This window comes from Prionailurus viverrinus, chromosome A2, assembly GCF_022837055.1.
Source record: "Prionailurus viverrinus isolate Anna chromosome A2, UM_Priviv_1.0, whole genome shotgun sequence".
NCBI lineage: Eukaryota > Metazoa > Chordata > Mammalia > Carnivora > Felidae > Prionailurus > Prionailurus viverrinus.
The window spans coordinates 124,060,910-124,080,599 of NC_062562.1; the positions used below are offsets into that span (position 1 = coordinate 124,060,910).

General features: G+C 41.0%; 2 protein-coding genes across 2 annotated transcripts in view; one reads left to right on the forward strand and one right to left on the reverse strand.

Annotated features, from left to right (window-relative positions):
- Positions 1–6,642: 6,642 nt before the first annotated feature.
- On the reverse strand, positions 6,643–9,966 carry LSM5 (LSM5 homolog, U6 small nuclear RNA and mRNA degradation associated). The gene is made up of 5 exons (XM_047826710.1): positions 9,873–9,966; positions 8,652–8,747; positions 8,339–8,366; positions 7,303–7,375; positions 6,643–6,901 (listed from the first exon to the last, which is right to left on the reverse strand). The coding sequence occupies exons 1-5, from the start codon at positions 9,916–9,918 to the stop codon at positions 6,869–6,871; spliced, it is 276 nt and encodes a 91-aa protein (XP_047682666.1). The 5' UTR covers positions 9,919–9,966; the 3' UTR covers positions 6,643–6,868.
- Positions 9,967–16,458: 6,492 nt separating this feature from the next.
- AVL9 (AVL9 cell migration associated) overlaps positions 16,459–19,690 on the forward strand; it is a 69,017-nt gene continuing 65,785 nt past the window's right edge. The window contains exon 1 of the mRNA XM_047829524.1: positions 16,459–16,699. Coding sequence (XP_047685480.1) covers positions 16,607–16,699 — 93 coding nt within the window. The 5' untranslated portion in view covers positions 16,459–16,606. The remainder of the gene's footprint in view (positions 16,700–19,690) is intronic.

Consider the following 19,690-nt stretch of genomic DNA (forward strand, 5'->3'; position numbering starts at 1 on the left):
TTTTATCTACATTATACTTAAGTTTTTTACAGTAAAAAAAAGGGCACCTCAAGTAGAAAATGTGAATGAAAACAGATTCCTCTTTGTCAAAAATCAGTGTAAAATAATAACAATTCAACCCTTTACCTACCCTTGTGGTGTGATTCAACAGTAAGTACAGCAGAGTGGAAGCCCAGAAACCTCACTTTGAAGCTGGATTTGAGAAAAACACAAAAGTCTGGACTTTAGCAACAAACTGCCTGTTCCACAATGCACTCTGGTGGCCAGTTGGTGTCATTCATGGTTATTTTTAAATTTAAGAATGAGAGGGGCGCCTGGGTGGCGCAGTCGGTTAAGCGTCGGACTTCAGCCAGGTCACGATCTCGCGGTCCGGGAGTTCGAGCCCCGAGTCAGGCTCTGGGCTGATGGCTCAGAGCCTGGAGCCTGTTTCCGATTCTGTGTCTCCCTCTCTCTCTCTGCCCCTCACCCGTTCATGCTCTGTCTCTCTCTGTCCCAAAGGTAGGTAAACGTTGAAAAAAAATAATTAAAAAAAAAAATAAAAGAACACACAGAGGGGTGCCTGGGTGGCTCAGTCAGTTGAGCGTCCCGCTCCGGCTCAGGTCATGATCTCGCGGTCCGTGAGTTCGAGCCCCGCGTCGGGCTCTGTGCTGACGCCTCAGAGCCTGGAGCCTGTTTCCGATTCTGTGTCTCCCTCTCTCTCTGCCCCTCCCCCGTTCATGCTCTGTCTCTCTCTGTCCCAAAAATAAATAAACGTTGAAAAAAAAAATTTTTTTTTAAATTTAAGAATGAGATTGTCAGGGTCAACCTTGGATAAAGTAGATTAAATCTGGGGTGCCTGGGTGTCTCAGTAGGTTAAGCATCTGACTTTGGCTCAGGTCATGATCTCATGGTCTGTGAGTTTGAGCCCCGTGTCAGGCTCTGTGCTGAAAGCTCAGAGCCTGAAGCCTGCTTCAGATTCTGTGTCTCCCTCTCTCTGTTCCTCCTCCACTCGCACTCTGTCTCTCTCTCTCTCAAAAATAAAGATTAAAAAAAAAAAGTAGATTAAATCTGTCAAAATGTTTCAATATTTAGCCCTTATTCTGTTTTTGATACTTGGAAACAACCACCTTCAAATAGTTTCCTCTGTCTTATTCCCATTAGTCTGACTGCTAGTCTAACACAGGACTTACTTATTAAGTAGTAATCAATTACTAGTTAATTAATTTCAGTAAGAAACATTGAGGAATACAAAAACTTGTGGGTTAAAGTGGAAGGATGAACAGGATATTTGCAACAGGTCTTGGATAGTCACCACATAAAATATTTAGTAAAAACGGAGGAAAATGTAACTTTATCAAAGCTCAAGATTAACAACATTAGAAATGGAACTAGTCGACATAATGTGCAATGAGATGCACTCGGAAGGATACCATTCCTCCAGTGACACACGTCAGAAATGCACACCCTGAGCTTACTCATGAGGAGACAACAAACAAATCCAATTTGAGGAATCTTTTACAATGGCTAGTCTGCAACCTTCAGAAATGTTGGAGTCATAAAAGTTAAGGAAAGACTGAAGAACTGTTAAATTGAAGGAGATTGGAGAAACCTGACAACTGAATACAGCACATGATCCAGGCCTAGATCCTTTTGCCATGAACACTGTTATGGCAACTGATGAAAGTTGAGTCGGGTCTGAGTGTTTCTGATTCCTGCAACTTTTCTTCAGTGAGTCTGAATATATATATTTTATAAAATACTATTTTATTTTACAAAATACAGTTTTGTAAAGTGTATATTTACAATGTATATTTTACAAAATACAATTTGAAAAATAAAAAGCCCCCTGCATAGGCATCCCTCTTTTGACTTATAATAATTTCACTAACATTCTTCTCATGTTCAATCCTAGAAGATCTCATATTTCCTTTACAATAAGGGCCCCCCTTTTTTTTAACTGATAGAAATCTACCACACCTCTGTGGGTGAAGCTGCAGTTTTGTACCCTGAAATCTAAAGATATGATTAGAACTTGTGTAATCAACAAATCAATGCTCAAGAAAGAAATTGAGACCACCTGGATGGGAAGTGACCCCCCAAACCTATGGACAAATTCCTCCTTGGTCCAAAGTCCAACATTTGAGGCAGCAGATGAATCATTGCCTACCATGGCTTGGCACTAACAATGTAAACTAGAACTCCACCAGTACTCCATAGCACACAGGGAACTTAGCTGCCTTGCAGTTTAAATGCAGCAAAAACTGTTCTCTCCACTAATACAACCACTAACATATACAGATTCTCTATCATCAGATCCTTGCTTTAGTCACACCTGCTTTAAAAGCTGTATCTGCACCAATCTACACTCTAAGGTGTGGGGATAAGCTTAGGAACCCCCCAGGTTTACACCAATGGGTTGACAAGGCATAAAGAAATACAAATTCATGAAACGCTCACACCTGAGTTTGGGTAAACCAGATTGGCACCCCAAGGATAGGCGGTGCAAAGGCACCCCAAAATAGTGAGGGGGTGCAGAGCCCCCAGAATAGAGAGAGGCAAAGACCTAAAATAGGAACAGGCGCAAAGGTGCCCAATACATAGGTGTATGAAATAAACAAGATTAGATGTTCAGGGTGGAAGCACCCCCAATTTAGTACTGTAGCAGAAAAGCTGTTTTCACAGGATAGGGCCAGGTTAGGTAAATTGGTGAATTGGACTATGTACCGCTGTGCTGCAGGCAAAGCAGCCCAGAGCAGAGATGGTTAACCAAAGAAAAGGTGCCTTATTCACCCTGAGGTTATTTCTCCTATCTGTCTCATCCACTAGGCTAGCTAAGATAAACAGAGGTGCTGCCTCATATCTGCTGTAAACAACCTTCAACCCAACTGCCCGGTGCCTGGATTTTGTTTTGTATTAACCCAAACCCCTAACCCCAAATATCTTCAAGACCCCCTTTCCCTCACGTTCACAAGTTAATGTTCACAGATTCATTGTCTCTTTGTGCACGTCCATCGCCATGTTTGTAAGCCTTCTGATCCTAATAAAAATGGGGGAAGGACCCTTATTCGGGGCTCTTGTCTGTTCCCAGACATTAGCCATCTCTCGCTTTTCATCTTGCATTTTGCTCTCTTGCTAGACAAGAGAGAACTTTAGAGTCTACGACACTAAGGCTGTGGGTCTCAAGCTTTGATGAGGATTAGAATTAGCTGGGGAATTGGGGAACTCCATAAAAATACACAGGCCCAAGGCCCTATCCCACTTCAATAAGCCTGGACCTCTGTGTTCTTTACTGGCTCTCCAAGTGATTCTGATAGCAGTTTTCAAACCAAAATTTGAGAAAAACTTACACAAGTCACCAATGCCAGCGTAGCTTCTGCCTTTGCTGCCCTCATTTTTGCTGAGGCCTCACCATCACTTTAGGGCCCAGCACATGCAGCCCTGCCTCCAGAGAGGAAACAACACCTGTGTAAAAACAGCCACTCACCAGCAACCTGCCAAAGTGAAAATCCTATATGGCCAACACCTAACACGAGAACATTTCAGCTTCAAACCAACCATTCTGCTCTACTGGAATACTCACAGTATTTTCTTCCCCAATTTTATTGTCTAGACACAGTGCTCCTCACCCATGCATCAAACATGAGGGAATTTTAAAGGGCCCAATAAATAGTATCTCTATTGTAGAACAGTGGTTCTTAACCATGGGTGATTATTTTGCTCTCAGTTGATAATTGGCACCATCTGGAGCCATTTTTGTCACAACTGGGGAAAGGGAAGAAGAGGAAGGATGCTACTGGGATCTAGTGAATAGAGCCAGGGATGCTGCTAAAGATCCTACAATACACAGGACAGCCCCTACAACTAAGAGTTACCCAAAAATGTCGAGACCCTTATTTAGGGTAGTACCCATTCTAAACGAATTGCAGCATTAAGACAAAAACAGCAGCAGATGGGAGGCCTACCATCATCTTTATTACTGTTAAGACTAGATTAAGAGGTATCATTTACCCATAGGCTAGTGAACTTCCTGTTACTGAACCCCAGAAATAGACTCATCTACCTTGCCGACTAAGTAATTGTATGCCTCTCTAAGTGAGGTCAGGCTTCTCTAAAACTCCTAGCATGTTGGAACTAAGAACATGTGCTCCTTGAAGGCTGATTCTTAGGGGGGAAAATGAAGAGTGGAGTATGACCACCCATTTCCCATAGGATAGTGAATAAAAGGGTGAAAAGGGGGCACTATTACATTTGACCCCCCTCCAAAGAGAAAAAATAACAGGAGAAAAGCATTCCCCAACAAGGGTCAGAAGTGGCGAGTTGGGGCAACAGACTCCCAGTAGCTCCTGAGAACCAACTGCTAAATCAAGTTTGCAAGCTTGTGGTTAAACCCTTGGCAGCTTGAAATCAGCCACAGTAGGAGTATTTATACCGGGTGAGGGTGGGGGAGGCACAAAGCAGTGCTTTGTTTTGGAAAATAAATTTGGATTGAAAAATAAAGAGGGGCACCTGCCTGGTTCAGTCAGTGGAGCATGCAACTCTTGACCTCAGGGTTGTGAGTTCGAGCCCCACTTTGGGTGTAAGGATTACTTAAAAATAAAATGTTAAAAAGAAATTTTTTAAGAAAAAAAAAAGGTGGATCCTTTTTTTTTTTTTAATTTTTTTTTTCAACATTTATTTATTTTTGGGACAGAGAGAGACAGAGCATGAACGGGGGAGGGGCAGAGAGAGAGGGAGACACAGAATCGGAAACAGGCTCCAGGCTCTGAGCCATCAGCCCAGAGCCCGATGCGGGGCTCGAACTCACGGACTGCGAGATCGTGACCTGGCTGAAGTCGGACGCTTAACCGACTGCGCCACCCAGGCACCCCGGTGGATCCTTTTTTGTTGTGGAAACACTAAAATTGAAGATGGATGCAAGATTTAAAGGAAACAAAAATAACAAAACTATATCTAATCATAGCAAAGAGGGTCTTTCTAATCCATATGTACCGATGATAAAAATCATAAAGGATGAGATCAACACATGACTACATAAAAACACATTTACGCCAAAAAAAAAAAAAAGTACAAAAAATAGACAAATTATATACCCGGGAAATTACCTGCAAAATACATGACTAAGAGTAAACTCTTTAACAATTCTTACAAATTAGTAAGAAAAAGACAAGCATCTCAATGGCAAAAGCCTCAGAAGTAATTCACAAAATACAAAGGAGTTCAAAATAATGAAAACTTTAAACATACTAGGTTTTGCCTATCACAGTGGCAAAGCGAGATGGTAGAGCATAGCCAACATTGGTAAGTATATAGAGTACTATGGAAAAAAATACCATGAAAAACTGCTGGCAAAGTGTAGGATGGTACAAACTTTTTGTTGGCAACACTATAACCTTTGACCTCACATTATGAATTTCTTCTAAGAAAAATAAAAATGTAGGGGCACCTGGGTGGCTCAGTCAGTTGAGCCTCCGACTTCAGCTTGGGTCATGATCTCACAGCTCATGATTTTGAGCCCTGCTTCGGGCTCTGTGCTGACGGCTTGGAGACTGGAGCCTGCTGTGTCTCCCTCTCTCTCTGCCCCTCCCCCACTCACTGTGTCTCTCTCTCTCAAAAACAAACACTGAAATTTTTTTTTAAAAAATAGAAAAGAAAAATATATATAGACTACTATGGGCAATAATAAAAATCAGCTAAATTATGGTAAATCATTTAATGAAATACAATGCAAACATTAATGTTACTGAAATGACATGGAAAGATGTGCACCACTTAAATTTTTTAAAAAAGTCTTAAATGGGGCTACAGAATGGTGTATTCAGGATGAGCACGTTTTTGTAAAAATAATGTGTATGAGAGTGTACTGAGAAAGTCTAAGAAGGTATACAGCAAAGTGTAATGAATATTTTCCTTTTTACTTATCTCCATTTCTACAATGTGCATGTTACCTATATATTTTGTCTTTTATTATTGAAGTATAGTTGATAGACAATAGTTATACTAGTTTCAGGTGTACAACATAATGGTTCAACAATTCTAAACATTACACTATGCTCACCACTATAAGTGACTACACCATCTGTCATCATGTTATTATAATATTGACAATATTCCCTATGCTGTTACTTTCCATCTCCGTAACTTATTTTATAACTAGAAGTTTGTTTGTTTTGGGGGGGGGGTTTGGGGGGTTGTTTTTTGTTTTTTTGAGAGTGAGTGCATGCATGAGGGGCAGAGAGAGGGAGCAAGAGAGAGAATCCCAAACAGGCTCCACCCTATCAGAGCAGAGCCGGACGCAGGGCTCAAACTCAGGAACTATGAGATCATGACTTGAGCTGAAGTCAAGAGTCAGACCCTTAACCGACTGAGCCACCCAGGTGCCTGCCCCAGTTTGCTTGTTTTTAACAGGAGTTAATGGAACTTAAGTTCGATAGAAAAATCATTTCAAAGCATCAAGAGTTTAAATGGAATTCTGTAAGTAATCATTTCAGGTTTTTCAAACACAACTGTTCAAAATCAAAGTGTGTCATTTTGTTTGGAACAATTTTTGAGAATCAAATGGTCACGTACCTAAGAAAATGGACATAAAATGACAGGAAAGCAAGTGACAAAATAACTACAATACTTGTTACACTGGCTATTGCAGCACAAAAAATAAAATGACAATTAACCAAAAACATTTTTATTTTCGTCTTCAAAGAACAAACTGTTCTTCTTTTTCCAAGATAATAATGATTAATTTACAAAAATGGGCATTTACAATGCATCTTCAAAACATTTCCCTTCAACGGGAAACTTAGATTTACAGAATCCAAACATTAAAAGGTTAAAAAAAAAAATTCTATTTTGTTGTCATTATAAAACTAAACAGAGTTAAGTCAAGGAAATCCATTCATACTTCAGGTCCTTCTCCTCCAGGAACCAGCTGCATAGAAGGAAAAAGGGTTTATTAATAACACCACCACCCGCACCATCTAAAAACCCTTCCTCATCAATCCAAGCCACTTGCACCTCTCTGCACCTCCCTCACATTCCCATTTTCTCCGGGTCATCACTTCTGTTTACAGTTCCCAACATCATCAATCAATACTCAGAGTCTAAACAATGATTCTTGACAAACTAAAAGATTAAATAGCCCAAGCAAACTAACTTTTAAGCCTAAAGTCATCTCCAGCAGCTCAGCTTTAGAGCCTTGATCACGAGAGCATCTCCTTCCCAACTTAAGCGCCAATGAGACATGAACATCTCATCAAGCAAGGTAATCTGTAATCCTTGCCCCACAAAAATGCGCTAACATCTAAATAAAACAGCTTTACTGTGTCTTACCATTGTTATATTATTTCCATTTAACAAAATCTGATCTAATTTAGTGATCCTTCTTCCTTCTGGTGTGATTTCACTAAATGAAGAGATAAAATAGAGTCAGGATAAACAATGATAATCAAAGCCAACATTTTGACCCCTAAAAAAGTTTTTCCTGGGGCGCCTGGGTGGCGCAGTCGGTTAAGCGTCCGACTTCAGCCAGGTCACAATCTCGCGGTCCGTGAGTTCGAGCCCCGCGTCAGGCTCTGGGCTGATGGCTCAGAGCCTGGAGCCTGTTTCCGATTCTGTGTCTCCCTCTCTCTCTGCCCCTCCCCCGTTCATGCTCTGTCTCTCTCTGTCCCAAAAATAAATAAACGTTGAAAAAAAAAATTTAAAAAAAAAAAAAAAAAGGTTTTTCCTGTATATAAATGAATGTGAGGTCAAGCAATTACATCAGTAGTTTTAAGGGGCAATGGTTATTGACTGAATGATGTACATTCTTCCCCAAAGGCAACACAGTGAACTGACTGGCTTAAGATCCACACTCACTGGGACTGACCTTCATAAAAGCTGAAACTTGCCAAAGAGATCAAATATGAAATGAAATATTTACTAGCCTCCCTTCTTTACTATTACTTACCACTAATCCCTATCTGTTAAACAAATCTTTAATCAATTCAATTTTGAAAGCAGTTACTAGTCATGATCTTTGTAACTAATATAATGGAACAAGCATTTACATTTTATGCTATACATAGTTAAATGCTCTTATTATCAGTACCTTGATTTGCTTCAGCCCAAAGATTGCTGGCAGTTTTGAATATTTTTTACTTTAAAGCTCTGTCTCCATTAACTTCCTAACAATTCATTAATAATTGCATCATGGTTATAACTGTGTTCCAATTTTACTAGCATCCAATTTTATCAGTAGATAAAATTTCTACCTTCAAGGTATTTCTAACAGGCAATGTTTTCCCACAAATCATTTTCAACTCATTAATACTAAAATTACTTTAAAGAAAGATTTCCCCCAATTCTTTAATTTTTTAACACTACTCACAACTCAGTGACATCCTCCAGTACCATATCTGAAATTTGGTGTTAAGAAAATAAATATACCAGGTTGAATTTACTCTGGCTTCTGCCTTTATTCAGTTTTAGTTACAATGTTTAACACAATAGCTCAAATGCAAAATACATGTCAGTGGTAGGAACTTTACCTTCTTTCAGTATATGCACCTCTTAAAACACCATCACAAGTTCCCTGAGAATAAATTTTTATTATAATAATCAGTAAGAATTGACTGTTGATACTCTTCTGTTCTTAAATACTGAAGAAAAACCCACACCACCACCACCTTTTAAAAGGATACTGACAAAGTCATCAAATCCCAAAAGTGTGCCAACAATCTCTTTATCACTCTTCATCACAATGTGAATTCTTGATCCTATACATTTGTCCACAAGTTCTATATTAAAAAAAAAAAAAAAGAAAAAAAGAAAAAAAGAGGGGGTAGAGAAAAAAAGATTATTTTACCATTACTTCAACAAATATTTAACTGTCTACTGGCACTTGTTCCTTGCATGCGGTGAAAGATAAACCGGGAAAAGTATTCATCCAAAAATTGTACATCTTATACTACATAGCTCTGTTGCATAATCAACAGAAAAATTTTCTGTATTCACTACTTACCTCTCCTTTGTTGAAATTTATCACAGTCGTGGTTTTATGTTATTGTAGGTTGTTTGATTAACCTATGAACCTCCTCCCCCTCAGAGCCTAAACCCCGTTTTCGCATGTCTATTTCCCCAATGGGCAATGCCTGACATATACTAAGTATTCAAAAAGAGTCTGTCGAATGAAGAAATGAAAACTTTTAAATCATGGCCACCTCCGATAACTCAAATGAACCCTTTAGCTACAAAATACTGGAAGAGAGAGGCACAACCGTCTTTACCAGAGATTTCTTCCTGTCATTTCTGTGCTCTGAACGCAGTTGAGTTTAGCTGACTTAGCATTACTTGGCATGATGTTTATTTACTTGTCCAGTGTTCTATCTCTTCCAATGCTATGTGCTATTTGAAACCAATGGATGTGATTTAAATTTGCCGAATAGTGCCCAGCCATTGCGTCTAGTGCACACAGCCTCAGTGACAAAACTAGTTTCCAGATCTCCCTTTTAGGCTCATTCCAGACGCCAGTGCTTCTCTCAAGAACCAGCCAGACTAACTGCAGGGTCTAATCCGGAGCCTAAATACCAAGTTGAGGAGTGGGTAGGCTACCCATGACTGTAGAGGCGAGCCCACAACAAAGAAGGCCGAGGACACATTCACTAACCGTGGACCTTTTTGGGTGATGGTTTGGTTGGGGAGTCACAAGTTCCCGCCTCAAGAACTCCTACCACGCTTAAAAGGCATGAGCGGTTGGGGAAAGCAGAGACTTGGGAGCTTAGAAACCAGCCCCGGAAAAGTAAAGCAGTTGTTCCGACACAACTCCCTAACACTCGGCTAAGGGCTACTTCGGCTGCAGACCCTCGGCCCCCAATGCTTAGCTTGAGCTCTCCGGGTCCCTCTCCATACAGGACAACCATTACCTAGAGGAAGCAGCTGCGACGGGTTAGTAGTAGCGTTCGCCGCCATGGCTACGCCGGAAGTGGCCTGCGTGCATCGACGTTAGGACGGCGAGTTTGAAAGAGCGCGCTTCCGCTCTCACCCCCCAACCCGCGGAGTCCGGGCAGGCTCTACCAATCTGAGGCCGAACATGCGATCCAGCCAGTCCACGCGAGTCGAGCCCAGTCAGTTCTTTCCGCGGTCCTGAGATCTCGGGCAGTATTTCTGTCCAAGGGAAGTGGTGCGGCCTCAGCAGATATCTGCATTCCCCAGGCAGTTTCCGACAGACTTTAAAGGTACTGCCTTGTGAATAAATTCTTCCTGAACCTGAAAGGTTTTGCAAATTAGGAAAACCTTTGAGTCGTCTTATTTTATCCTATAAAGTTGCATCTCATCTCAAGTCAGGATCTTTTGTCGGACCAAATCAATTCGTTTTTCCCGCCACCAATTCACTGTGTTACAATTTTTGTAAAAACTGTTTTCTAAAGAATCAACCGCTTTTAAAAGTCCAGTGAATTGAAAACCCACAACCAGCATTTATTTTTAACTTTTCTAGGGTGGAAATTTAAAATACGTTTTCTTTTTCTTTCTGCTACTTTATTTAATTAATAGGAGTCTAATTTATTTTAGACTTTGTATTCACTTTCAACAGATACTTACTGTTTTGTCTAACAAGCAACCACCAGATGTCACTCTTTGTTAAGGCCATCACACCTAGAAAACCTTAATGCTTTTTAACTTGTTTTGAAAAAAAGTTTTTTTTACATTTATTTATTTTTGAGAGAGCGCAAGCGGAGGAGGGGCAGAGAGAGAAGGAGACAAAGAGTCTAAAGCAGGCTCCAGGCTCTGAGCAAGCATTCAGCACAGAGCGGGATGCGGGGCTCGAACCCACTAATGGTGAGATCATGACCTGAACCTAAGTCAGACACTTAACCCCCTAAGTCACCCAGGCACCTCTGCACTTGTTTTGAAAAGAATAGAAAGCAGACAAATTCTCTGCCTTAAGTCTGTTTTGTTTGTGTCCCAGGAACTTAAAGCCGAGGAGTCTAAACAGGAGAAAGCAGAAAGAACATCACGCATTCATACAACAGATAGTTGTGATGCAGCCATCATTAATAGTGTGCATTAGTTACACACTAGTTGGCATTTCGCTGAGTATAAAATTTACAAAACAGAATTGCAAGGTCTTCCCTTGTAGGAGCTTAAGGATGAATGGGGGAGGAAGACTACTAACAAACATTATGTACAAGAAACAAGAAATTTAATACAAATTAAATTATAGCAATATAATATAAAAAATATATAAAGCAAATCCTAGAGAACTAGAGATCCTTGGTATGGTTTAAGGCAAATATCAACAAGAAGGGTTCAGAAGCAGATGGGTCCTTCAGTTCAAAACTTCCTAGGGTTCAGCCTTCTAAATACCAAGCCAATTCTGGCTTTTTTGCATTTCATAAATACTGAGCACTTACTATGTGCCAGAAAACTTTCAAATACACTTAATCCTAATTTTTATGACTATCCTGTGAGACAAGTGTTCGAATGGAGTTCCTCATACTCAGAGAGGTTAAATAACTTGCCCACTGGTCACATAGTTTGGGAAGTTTCACAAAGGAATTGACAGAAGGCTAGTCTTAGGAGATAAGTAAGAATTGGGTAGGCAGAAAAGGGGTAGAAGCAGCATTCCAAACAGAGGGAACACTGTGTGCAATTGGCACATGTCCACCACCAAAACTCTCACTTCACTTTTATGTAAATCTTAACATACTTCCTCTAAGTTTGGCGTAAAACTCTTACCTTCCCAAATGTTTTCCCTATTACTTCATTTTATTTTATTGGACTTAACGATGTTCTGCTACCAAATTATGGTAAAATGCTGCTCATCCTTCAAAACCCTGCTCAAAGGTACCTGGGTGGTTCAGTCGGTTAAGCATCTGACTCTTCATTTCAGGTCAGGTCATGATCTCATGGTTCATGATTTTGAGCCCCGTGTTGGGCTCTGTGCTGACAGCATGGAGCTTGCTTGGGATTCTCTCCCCACCCCACCCCCTTCTCTGCCCTTCCCCAGCTCATGCTCTCTCTCTCTCTCAAAATAAATAAACATAAAAAAAAAAAAAAAAGACCTTGCTCAAATGTGACCACCTCTGTGAAGCTTTTCTGACTTGCAGACTTGATAGGCTCTTTCATTGTCCCATGACAACTTCAATAGTTCTCAGAAGGCTCTCAACGTATTCTCCTATAATTATCTTTGCAGAGGGTTACCTCCCTCCCCAAAGACTCTGGAGTTCCTCTATGTCAAGAATTTTGGGAAGCTATAGAGTACAGTAATTAAATTCATTGGTTCTGAGGGGTGCCTGGGTGGCAAGGTTCATTGACTGTCTGACTCTTGATTTTGGCTCAGGTCATAATTTCAGAGTCATGGGATGTAGACCCAAGTCAGGCTCCTTGTGGAGCCTGCTTGGGATTCTCTCTCTCTCTCTCTCTCTCTCTCTCTCTCTCTCTCTCTCTTTCTCTCTTTCCCTCTGCCTCACTCCCCTGCTCTCTCTCTGTCTCTCAAATAAATAAAATGCAAAAAATGTATATATATTTTTAATTCATTGGTTCTGAAATTACATGACTTTGGTTCAAATCCTTTCCCTACCACAATCCCTTCTAGTTAATTTGACCTTCAGCAAGTTATTTAACATAAGTGTCAATTTACCCACTGGAAAAAAATGAGGATGATAGTATCTACTTTAGGATTGTTGTGAAGATTAAATGAAATGATCCATGAAAAGTGACCAGCTGAGGACACAGTGCTTATTCATTAAATGTGAGCTATTATTGCTTATCTTTATTTCCTAATACTTATTAACATGATGGGTGGCTTCGAGTGAGTGCTACAAACGCTAGCATTGCTGGCTGGCTTCACATATATCTTGTTTTTATAACCAGACATAGACAATGGGGGGGGGGGGGCAGAGGAAGAGGGATAGAGAATCTCAAGCAGGCTCTATGCTGTCAGCACAGCCGCATTTGGGGCTCAATCCCACAAACCATGAGATCATGACCTGAGCTGAAATCTAGAGTTCAACACTTAACGGACAAACCACCCAGGTGCCCCTTAAATTTCTTTTTAAATGTCTTTTGATGCACTGTGCCTACCACAGTTCCAGGTACACTGTAGGGTCTAATGAATGTTCTTTAAATTGATTCCATTTATTCATCCCCATCAATATCCTCCTTAACCTTCATAGGATTCTAAAGACAAAGTAATGCCAAATTTGTTTGTGACACCCTTTTCCTTCCCTGGTTTTCTTTTCTATTTCTATCCTTGTTTTGTTTTCACGATACCATAATGAGAATAGGGACCAAATTCAAGACATTGTCCCTATGTGATAAAGTTTACAATTCAGGAAAAATTTGCTTTGAGAAAGTCAATACTTTAAGTTTCCATTAGCAATTTTCAATACTATTGATAAAGAATAAAGTCTCTTTATACTCTGAAAAAGGAAATATGGTTCATTTACACAGTAGAGTTAATGGGGATTGCTTTAGAGTGGTTTTATTTTATCATGTTCTCTCTTGAGGCAAGAGGCAAAAAGAAACAACAGTCCAATTCCAGATGGAGAGTTCATTTTTAATGAACTTAAAAACATGTCATAGCTCTGTGTCTCCAGGGTTTTTCCCCCCTTAGCCCTTACTTACAGAGCTAACATAAAATAGAATCTATAATTCATCATAAAATATATATAACCAAAAGAGGCTCTTCAACTTACTATGTGTTCAGAAAAACTTTTCTAATTTTTCTCCTCTAGATACATGTTATCATAAAAATACAAACAAAAGTTTCCTTTCAGAATAATGTTCAGAAAGTATTGTTATCTCAAATTACTCACAATCTTGATAATATTCTTCCAAAATTTTAAAATAAGAGAAATTTCTGGGGTTTTTTTCTCAATAGATATTTGTCCTTAAAAACAGTATCTTGTTAGTGAATTCATTCTATATTAATACAACTTATTCAAAAACCAATATAAGGGGCCCCTGCGTGGCTCAGTTGGTTAAGCATTCGACTCTTGATTTCAGCTCAGGACATGATCTTAAGGTCATGATCTCATGGTTGTGAGACCAAGCCCCACATCTGGCTCTGTGATGGAAGTGGAACCTGCTTAAGATTCTCTCACTCCCTTTCCTTCTGCCCCTCCCGTTTGCGTGAGCTACTGCTCTCTCATTCTTAAAAAAAAAAAAAAAAAACCCACACACAATGTAAAAGTTATTCTAAAATTTTTTAATATTTTTGTTTTGTTTTGTTGGGGAGAGAGACAGTGCAAGCAGGGGAGGGGCAAAGAGAGAGGGAGATACAGAATCCGAAGCAGGCTCCAGGCTCGGAGCTATCAACACAGAACCTGATGTGGGGCTCAAACTCTGGAACTGTGAAATCATGACCTGATCCAAAGTTGACGCTCAACTAACTGAGCACCTAGGCACCCCTAAAAATTATTATTCTAGACGGACCAGTCTGTATATTTAGAGTTGGAAAAAAATTCTGCAAATTCTGTTGCTCATTTTCTCTCCCGAATTTCCCAGTAACATACTTTTTAAACATTTAAGCAACCAAATAGTTGTGAATAAATGATGTAGTCTTAGCTGGATTGTCTAGGATGCAAAGTGATATTTATAAAGCTGTTACTGCGTCTCCTGCACAATGAATTAAACAATTGGTGTTCACTGCAGGTGTAAAGTTTTTTGGTTTTGTTTTTTTAATTTTTTAAAAAAATATTTTTTATTTATTTTTGAGACAGAGAGAGACAGAGCATGAACAGGGGAGGGGCAGAGAGAGAGACACACAGAATCTGAAGCAGGCTCCAGGCTCTGAGCTGTCAGCACAGAGCCCAACGCAGGGCTCGAACTCACAGACAGTGAGATCATGACCCGAGCTGAAGTCGGATGCTTAACTGAGCCACCAACGCGCCCCAGGTGTAAAGTTTTAAGATGCCCTGCCCTTAAATCTTTTTAAAAAGTTTGTTCAATTGGGGACACCTGGGTGGTTCAGTCGGTTAAGTGTCTGACTTGGGCTAAGGTCATGATCTCAAACTTGGCTACAGCTCAGAGCCTGGGGCCTGCTTTAGATTGTTTCTCTCTCTCTCTCTCTCTCTTACCCTGCCCCTCCCCCACTCATGCTCTGTCTCTCTCAAAAATAAATAAATGTTTTAAAAAAATAAAAAAGATTGTTCGAGTTTAATTTTGGCTATGCCAATTGTGGAAAATATTGAGACAAATGAAAGAAAACAGTAATATATTCTGCATACAAGGAGTAATATAGTTTTACACATAGTTCTGAACCAACACCAAGAATATTGCAATATAATAAAGAAATGAAAACTTTCTATAGTATTGTTTTTAAATGTTTATTTATTTATTTCTGAGAGACAGAGACTGAGCACCAACAGGGGAGGAGCAGAGAGAGAGGAAGACACAGAATCCGAAACAGGCTCCAGGCTCCGAGCTGTCAGCACAGAGCCCGATGCTGGCCCGAACCCACAGACCGTGAGATCATGACCTGAGCCGAAGCCGGACGCTCAACCGACTCAGCCACCCAGGCGCCCCTCTATAGTATTTTTATTAGCATTAAAACACTTGTACTGAATCATAGAAAAATAACTTAATTACAGGAAGCCTACTGTTTTTCTCAGCTTTACTTCAATTAAGTTCTTAAATTACAAGGTCAGGAGTGTAAAATATCAACTGCCAACGTTGTCTAAACTAAGGGATATGCACGAATGACAAACTTCACAGCCAATTATTGCAGTAATCTCAAATTCTATTTGAAGTAGGCCCCTACCTATCCTTTAGTTTTTAAAAATAAAATTGAAGTAGTACAATACAGTCAGTAAGGAAATTAAGAATCCTGGTGACAATAGATGATATATATTTTGTACTGACCAGAGTACTAAACCCAGAAAAAGAATGAAAATAATGTGTATTTTTTAAAATATCGGTACTGGAATAATCATTTACAGGTCTCCCTATAAACTTCCTTTATTGTCGAGGATCTCTTCAGGCTTTAAAAGGCTTCCAAACTCCCATACATAATAAAGAGGAAAAAAATATATAACGAAATAAAAGAAAAACCCTGGGTGAGCAAGTAATTTAAAGGTAAAATGCACAGGTATAGAGTCCCACTAATATGCCTCCCTGTTATCCCAGAGAGGGGAAGGAAATGAACGAAGGAATTGGATAATGGAGAGAAAACAAAAAAAGATAGTAAAAAAGGAGGAAAGCCAAGGAAAGAGGGAAAGGGCGGAGACTTTAAGAAGAAGAGAGGGCAAAGGAGGAGAAAGTGGGTTAAGATCAAACGCAAGCAGTAGGGGATAGAAGAGCCGGATAACCCCGCAAGCCCCGCCCCCAACCTCGCCCCCCCCCCCCCCGCACCAGGCCCCGCCCCGTCAGGTTCCCTCAGGGTCCTGCCCCGCCCTGCCTCGCCGGCGGCGGGGGCCGCGTCAGGTGACAGCCCGGAAGCAGCGGAAGCGGATGAGGGAAGCGCGGCCCCGGCCCTGGGGGCGGCGCGCAGCTGCAGGAGCTTCGGCCTCCTCCGGGCCACTGCGCGGCCCTCATGCGGCGCCCCTGCTGACACCTGAAGCCCGCCGCTCGCCGTCCTCCTCGGGACCGCGGGGTCGCCTGGCCCGCCGCCCTTGGCGGTTGAAGTCGTCGTCTTGCGGGCCCGCGGCGGCCACCCATGGAGAAGTCCGGGCGGGGAGGCGATGGCGCCCCCCGGGGGCCTGTACTGCACATCGTGGTGGTTGGCTTTCATCACAAGAAGGGCTGCCAGGTGAGGAAGGGGCCTGAATCCGCTCCCCCCCCGCGGTTCGTGCGGTCGCGCTCAGCCGGCGCCCACTTCCCTCAGCCCGCCTCCGTGCTGCCTTAAGCGCCCTCGGCCCATCTGATCTTGATACCATTCCTGCTCTAGCAGTTGTCCCACGTGAAGCCCATCCCCCACACTCCCTATTTCTCCTGCCCTGAAAATTGTGTTTTGAGCAGTCGAGGAGCTACGTGTTGGTATGTTGGGGTGGTAGGTGTTTAGGTTCTTTGGTGGAGTGGGAGGAAGGAATCGAAGGTCAACCCCACTCAGTTCCTCATTCATTTATGCCTCCATTGACTTTCTGGATGTACACCCATTATGGGAGGCTTTAGAAAAATTCAGCACTTGGACTGCGTCTTCAAGGTAATGAACTCGGTGGGCTTCCACGCAAATGCCTCGGGTTGTTTGAAGCAGGCGGCGGCGTGGGAAAATCCACTTCTTTGTTTATCTGTGGAAGCCCTAGAATCCGTCGTGTTTGGGTGGTGTATTGACTCCTCCCCCGCTTCCCATTGGGCCTTGCTTTTGCTATTTGATCTTGTCCAAATCTTGCCTTTTGGTGAGAGATTGACCTTTCTAGTTCAGTTGCAGTAAGAGAAAGTGTATTTATCTAGCAAAGAAATGTGCAAATATAAAATTATTTTTAAGCTTCTTCACTGAAATAGTGAATAGGAACAATGGAACGTTTGCAGTATATGTTTTGGAGTCAAGGGAACAGAATAGAAGCAGAATTATTTAATGAGCCGAAATACTGGAAGGTAATGATGTCATAATGTGCTAGTGAACAGGAAATTGAAATGCTTGAAGTATTAAAACTACTGACTGCTACGCCTAGGTAATGTAGCATTTCGTTTCTTGGATTTCACAGAAAATGTAACATTTTGAAAGACTTACTGGCAAAATTTAAATTTGTTAGAGGATGATGAAAGTGGAGTGAAAAGATGGTTGTGTTTGTATGTGTTCTAACGACTGCTTGACTTTAAGGTATTCTTTATCTCTCAGGGAAAAGCATAGAAAGATACCAACGAGGATGTGGCCTTACTTAGTGTGGTGTTAAAAAAATTCCAGGCAGCAGCATAAGTTTTGTTTTTTGTTTTTTTTTTTTTTTGTTTTTTTTTTTTAACGTGGCTGTGTATTTACAAGTAAAAGGATGGATATTTGAGATTGTACCATGGCATGCAAACTGTTCATTGGGCTTTTGATGCTTTTTCAAATTTTAATTCCAGTTTGACATAGTGTTATATTAGTTTCAGATGTACAATACAATGATTCAACAATACTCAGTGCTCATCACTATAGGTATAATCTTAATCCCCTTCACCTGTTTCACCCGTCCCCTCCCACCTACCTCTGGTAACCACTAGTTCCCTATAGTTAAGAGAGTGTTTTTTTTAAAAGGTTTGTCTTTTATACCTTGCTCATTTGTTTCTTAAAGATTTTATTTTTATTTATTTAAAAAAAATTTTTTAACGTTTATTATTGAGAGACAGGGCATGAGCATGGGAGGGGCAGAGAGAAGGTGGAGACACAGAATCCAAAGCAGGTTCCAGGCTCTGAGCTGTCAGCACAGAGCCCGATGCGGGGCTCAAACTCACAAACTGTGAGATCATGACCTGAGCTCAAGTTGGATGCTTAACCGACTGAGGCACCCAGGCACCCCAAGCCAGACTGAATGGGACTTTTAAAAATAAAAAGGAAATATTGGTAGGAGAAAGAATAGAATCTTTTAATTTTTTGCTGCCCTATAAATTCAAGATTAATTATGTTTCATACCAGTTTTATTGTCAAAAGTAATATCAGTTGTACTCCCAGAAAGGAAAAATGATTTATTTTAGGAAACAAATGTAATGCTGTTTAGAAATTGAAGGAAACTGGACAACAGATTATGACATGAAGGAGGCACTTTGGGCTGAAGTGGCACACTAGGTGCCTTGGCATTTCACTGGATTCGTTAGGCTTTTGGTTGTAGTATTAGGGTAGTGGCAGCTGGTTTTGTTAAATGAACACTGTGCTGGAAATCAGGAGACCTGGATGACACCCTGGCCTCACAGCTTCATGACCTCCAGCAATTCCAAATCACTTAATTTTTCTGTAACATTTTTTCCTCTACCAGATTTCTTCGTGAGAATTTTAGACCTGGCAAGGGTCCCTGGAGATCATTCTCCCGTCTCCCTTAAGTTTACTGAAACCCGGAAAGGTTAAGCAACTTAAGAATACTTAGCAGGGCACCTGGGTGGTTCAGTTTGTTAAGCATCGGGCTTCAGCTCAGGTCATGATTTCACGGTTTATGAGTTTGAGCCCCTCGTTAGTCTGGCTCTCTCTCGTTAGCACAGAGCCTGCTTGGGATCCTCTGTCCCCCTCTCTCTCTCTGCCCCTCCCCACTCATGTGCTGGCGTGTTCTCTCTCTCTCTCTCTCTCTCTCTCTCTCTCAAAAATAAACATTTAAAAAAAAATTTAGTATGGTATCAGAAAACCCAGAGCTCGACAATAGTTAATGCAATAAAAACATTCAGAAAAACTATTGCAATAGAGGAAAACAGACCTCGGTATAGAACTGGACTCAACTCTGAATACATCAAGGAAAAGCAGACGTTTATAGCCAGGGAGCAGAGTGGGGGCAGGGGAGTCAATGGATGGAAAATTACTACATCAAGAGTAAAGGGGGTTTCTGGCTTAACCCAGCTGACAGGATTCTTGCTAAAATTAGACAATGCAGAGAAGAACAAGGAAGCCCAAAAGTCAGGCCCTAGTTGAAAAGAGAGTTCTGAGGAGACTAACGAAATTTTGATTGAGAGACTGTTAGCACTAACATTGAAACCCATATGTCCCTAGTCTTTGTTATCAACCATATATTTTTTTTAATGTTTATTTTATTTTTTAATTTTTTTAAATCTTTTTATTTATTTTTGAAGGAGAGAGAGACCGAGCATGATCAGGGGAGGAGCAGAGAGAGAGAGAGCGAGA

Bases quoted from the DNA above. Each gene is read 5' to 3' on its own strand.
- LSM5 (XM_047826710.1), bottom strand. From the start codon at position 9,918: ATGGCGGCGAACGCTACTACTAACCCGTCGCAGCTGCTTCCTCTAG. The intron at 8,367-8,651 runs GTATCCTTTTAA...ACCAAATTTCAG, and splicing joins GGGATTTGATGACTTTGTCA to ATATGGTACTGGAGGATGTC. The intron at 6,902-7,302 runs GTAAGACACAGT...CCTTCTATGCAG, and splicing joins ATGGAAATAATATAACAATG to CTGGTTCCTGGAGGAGAAGG.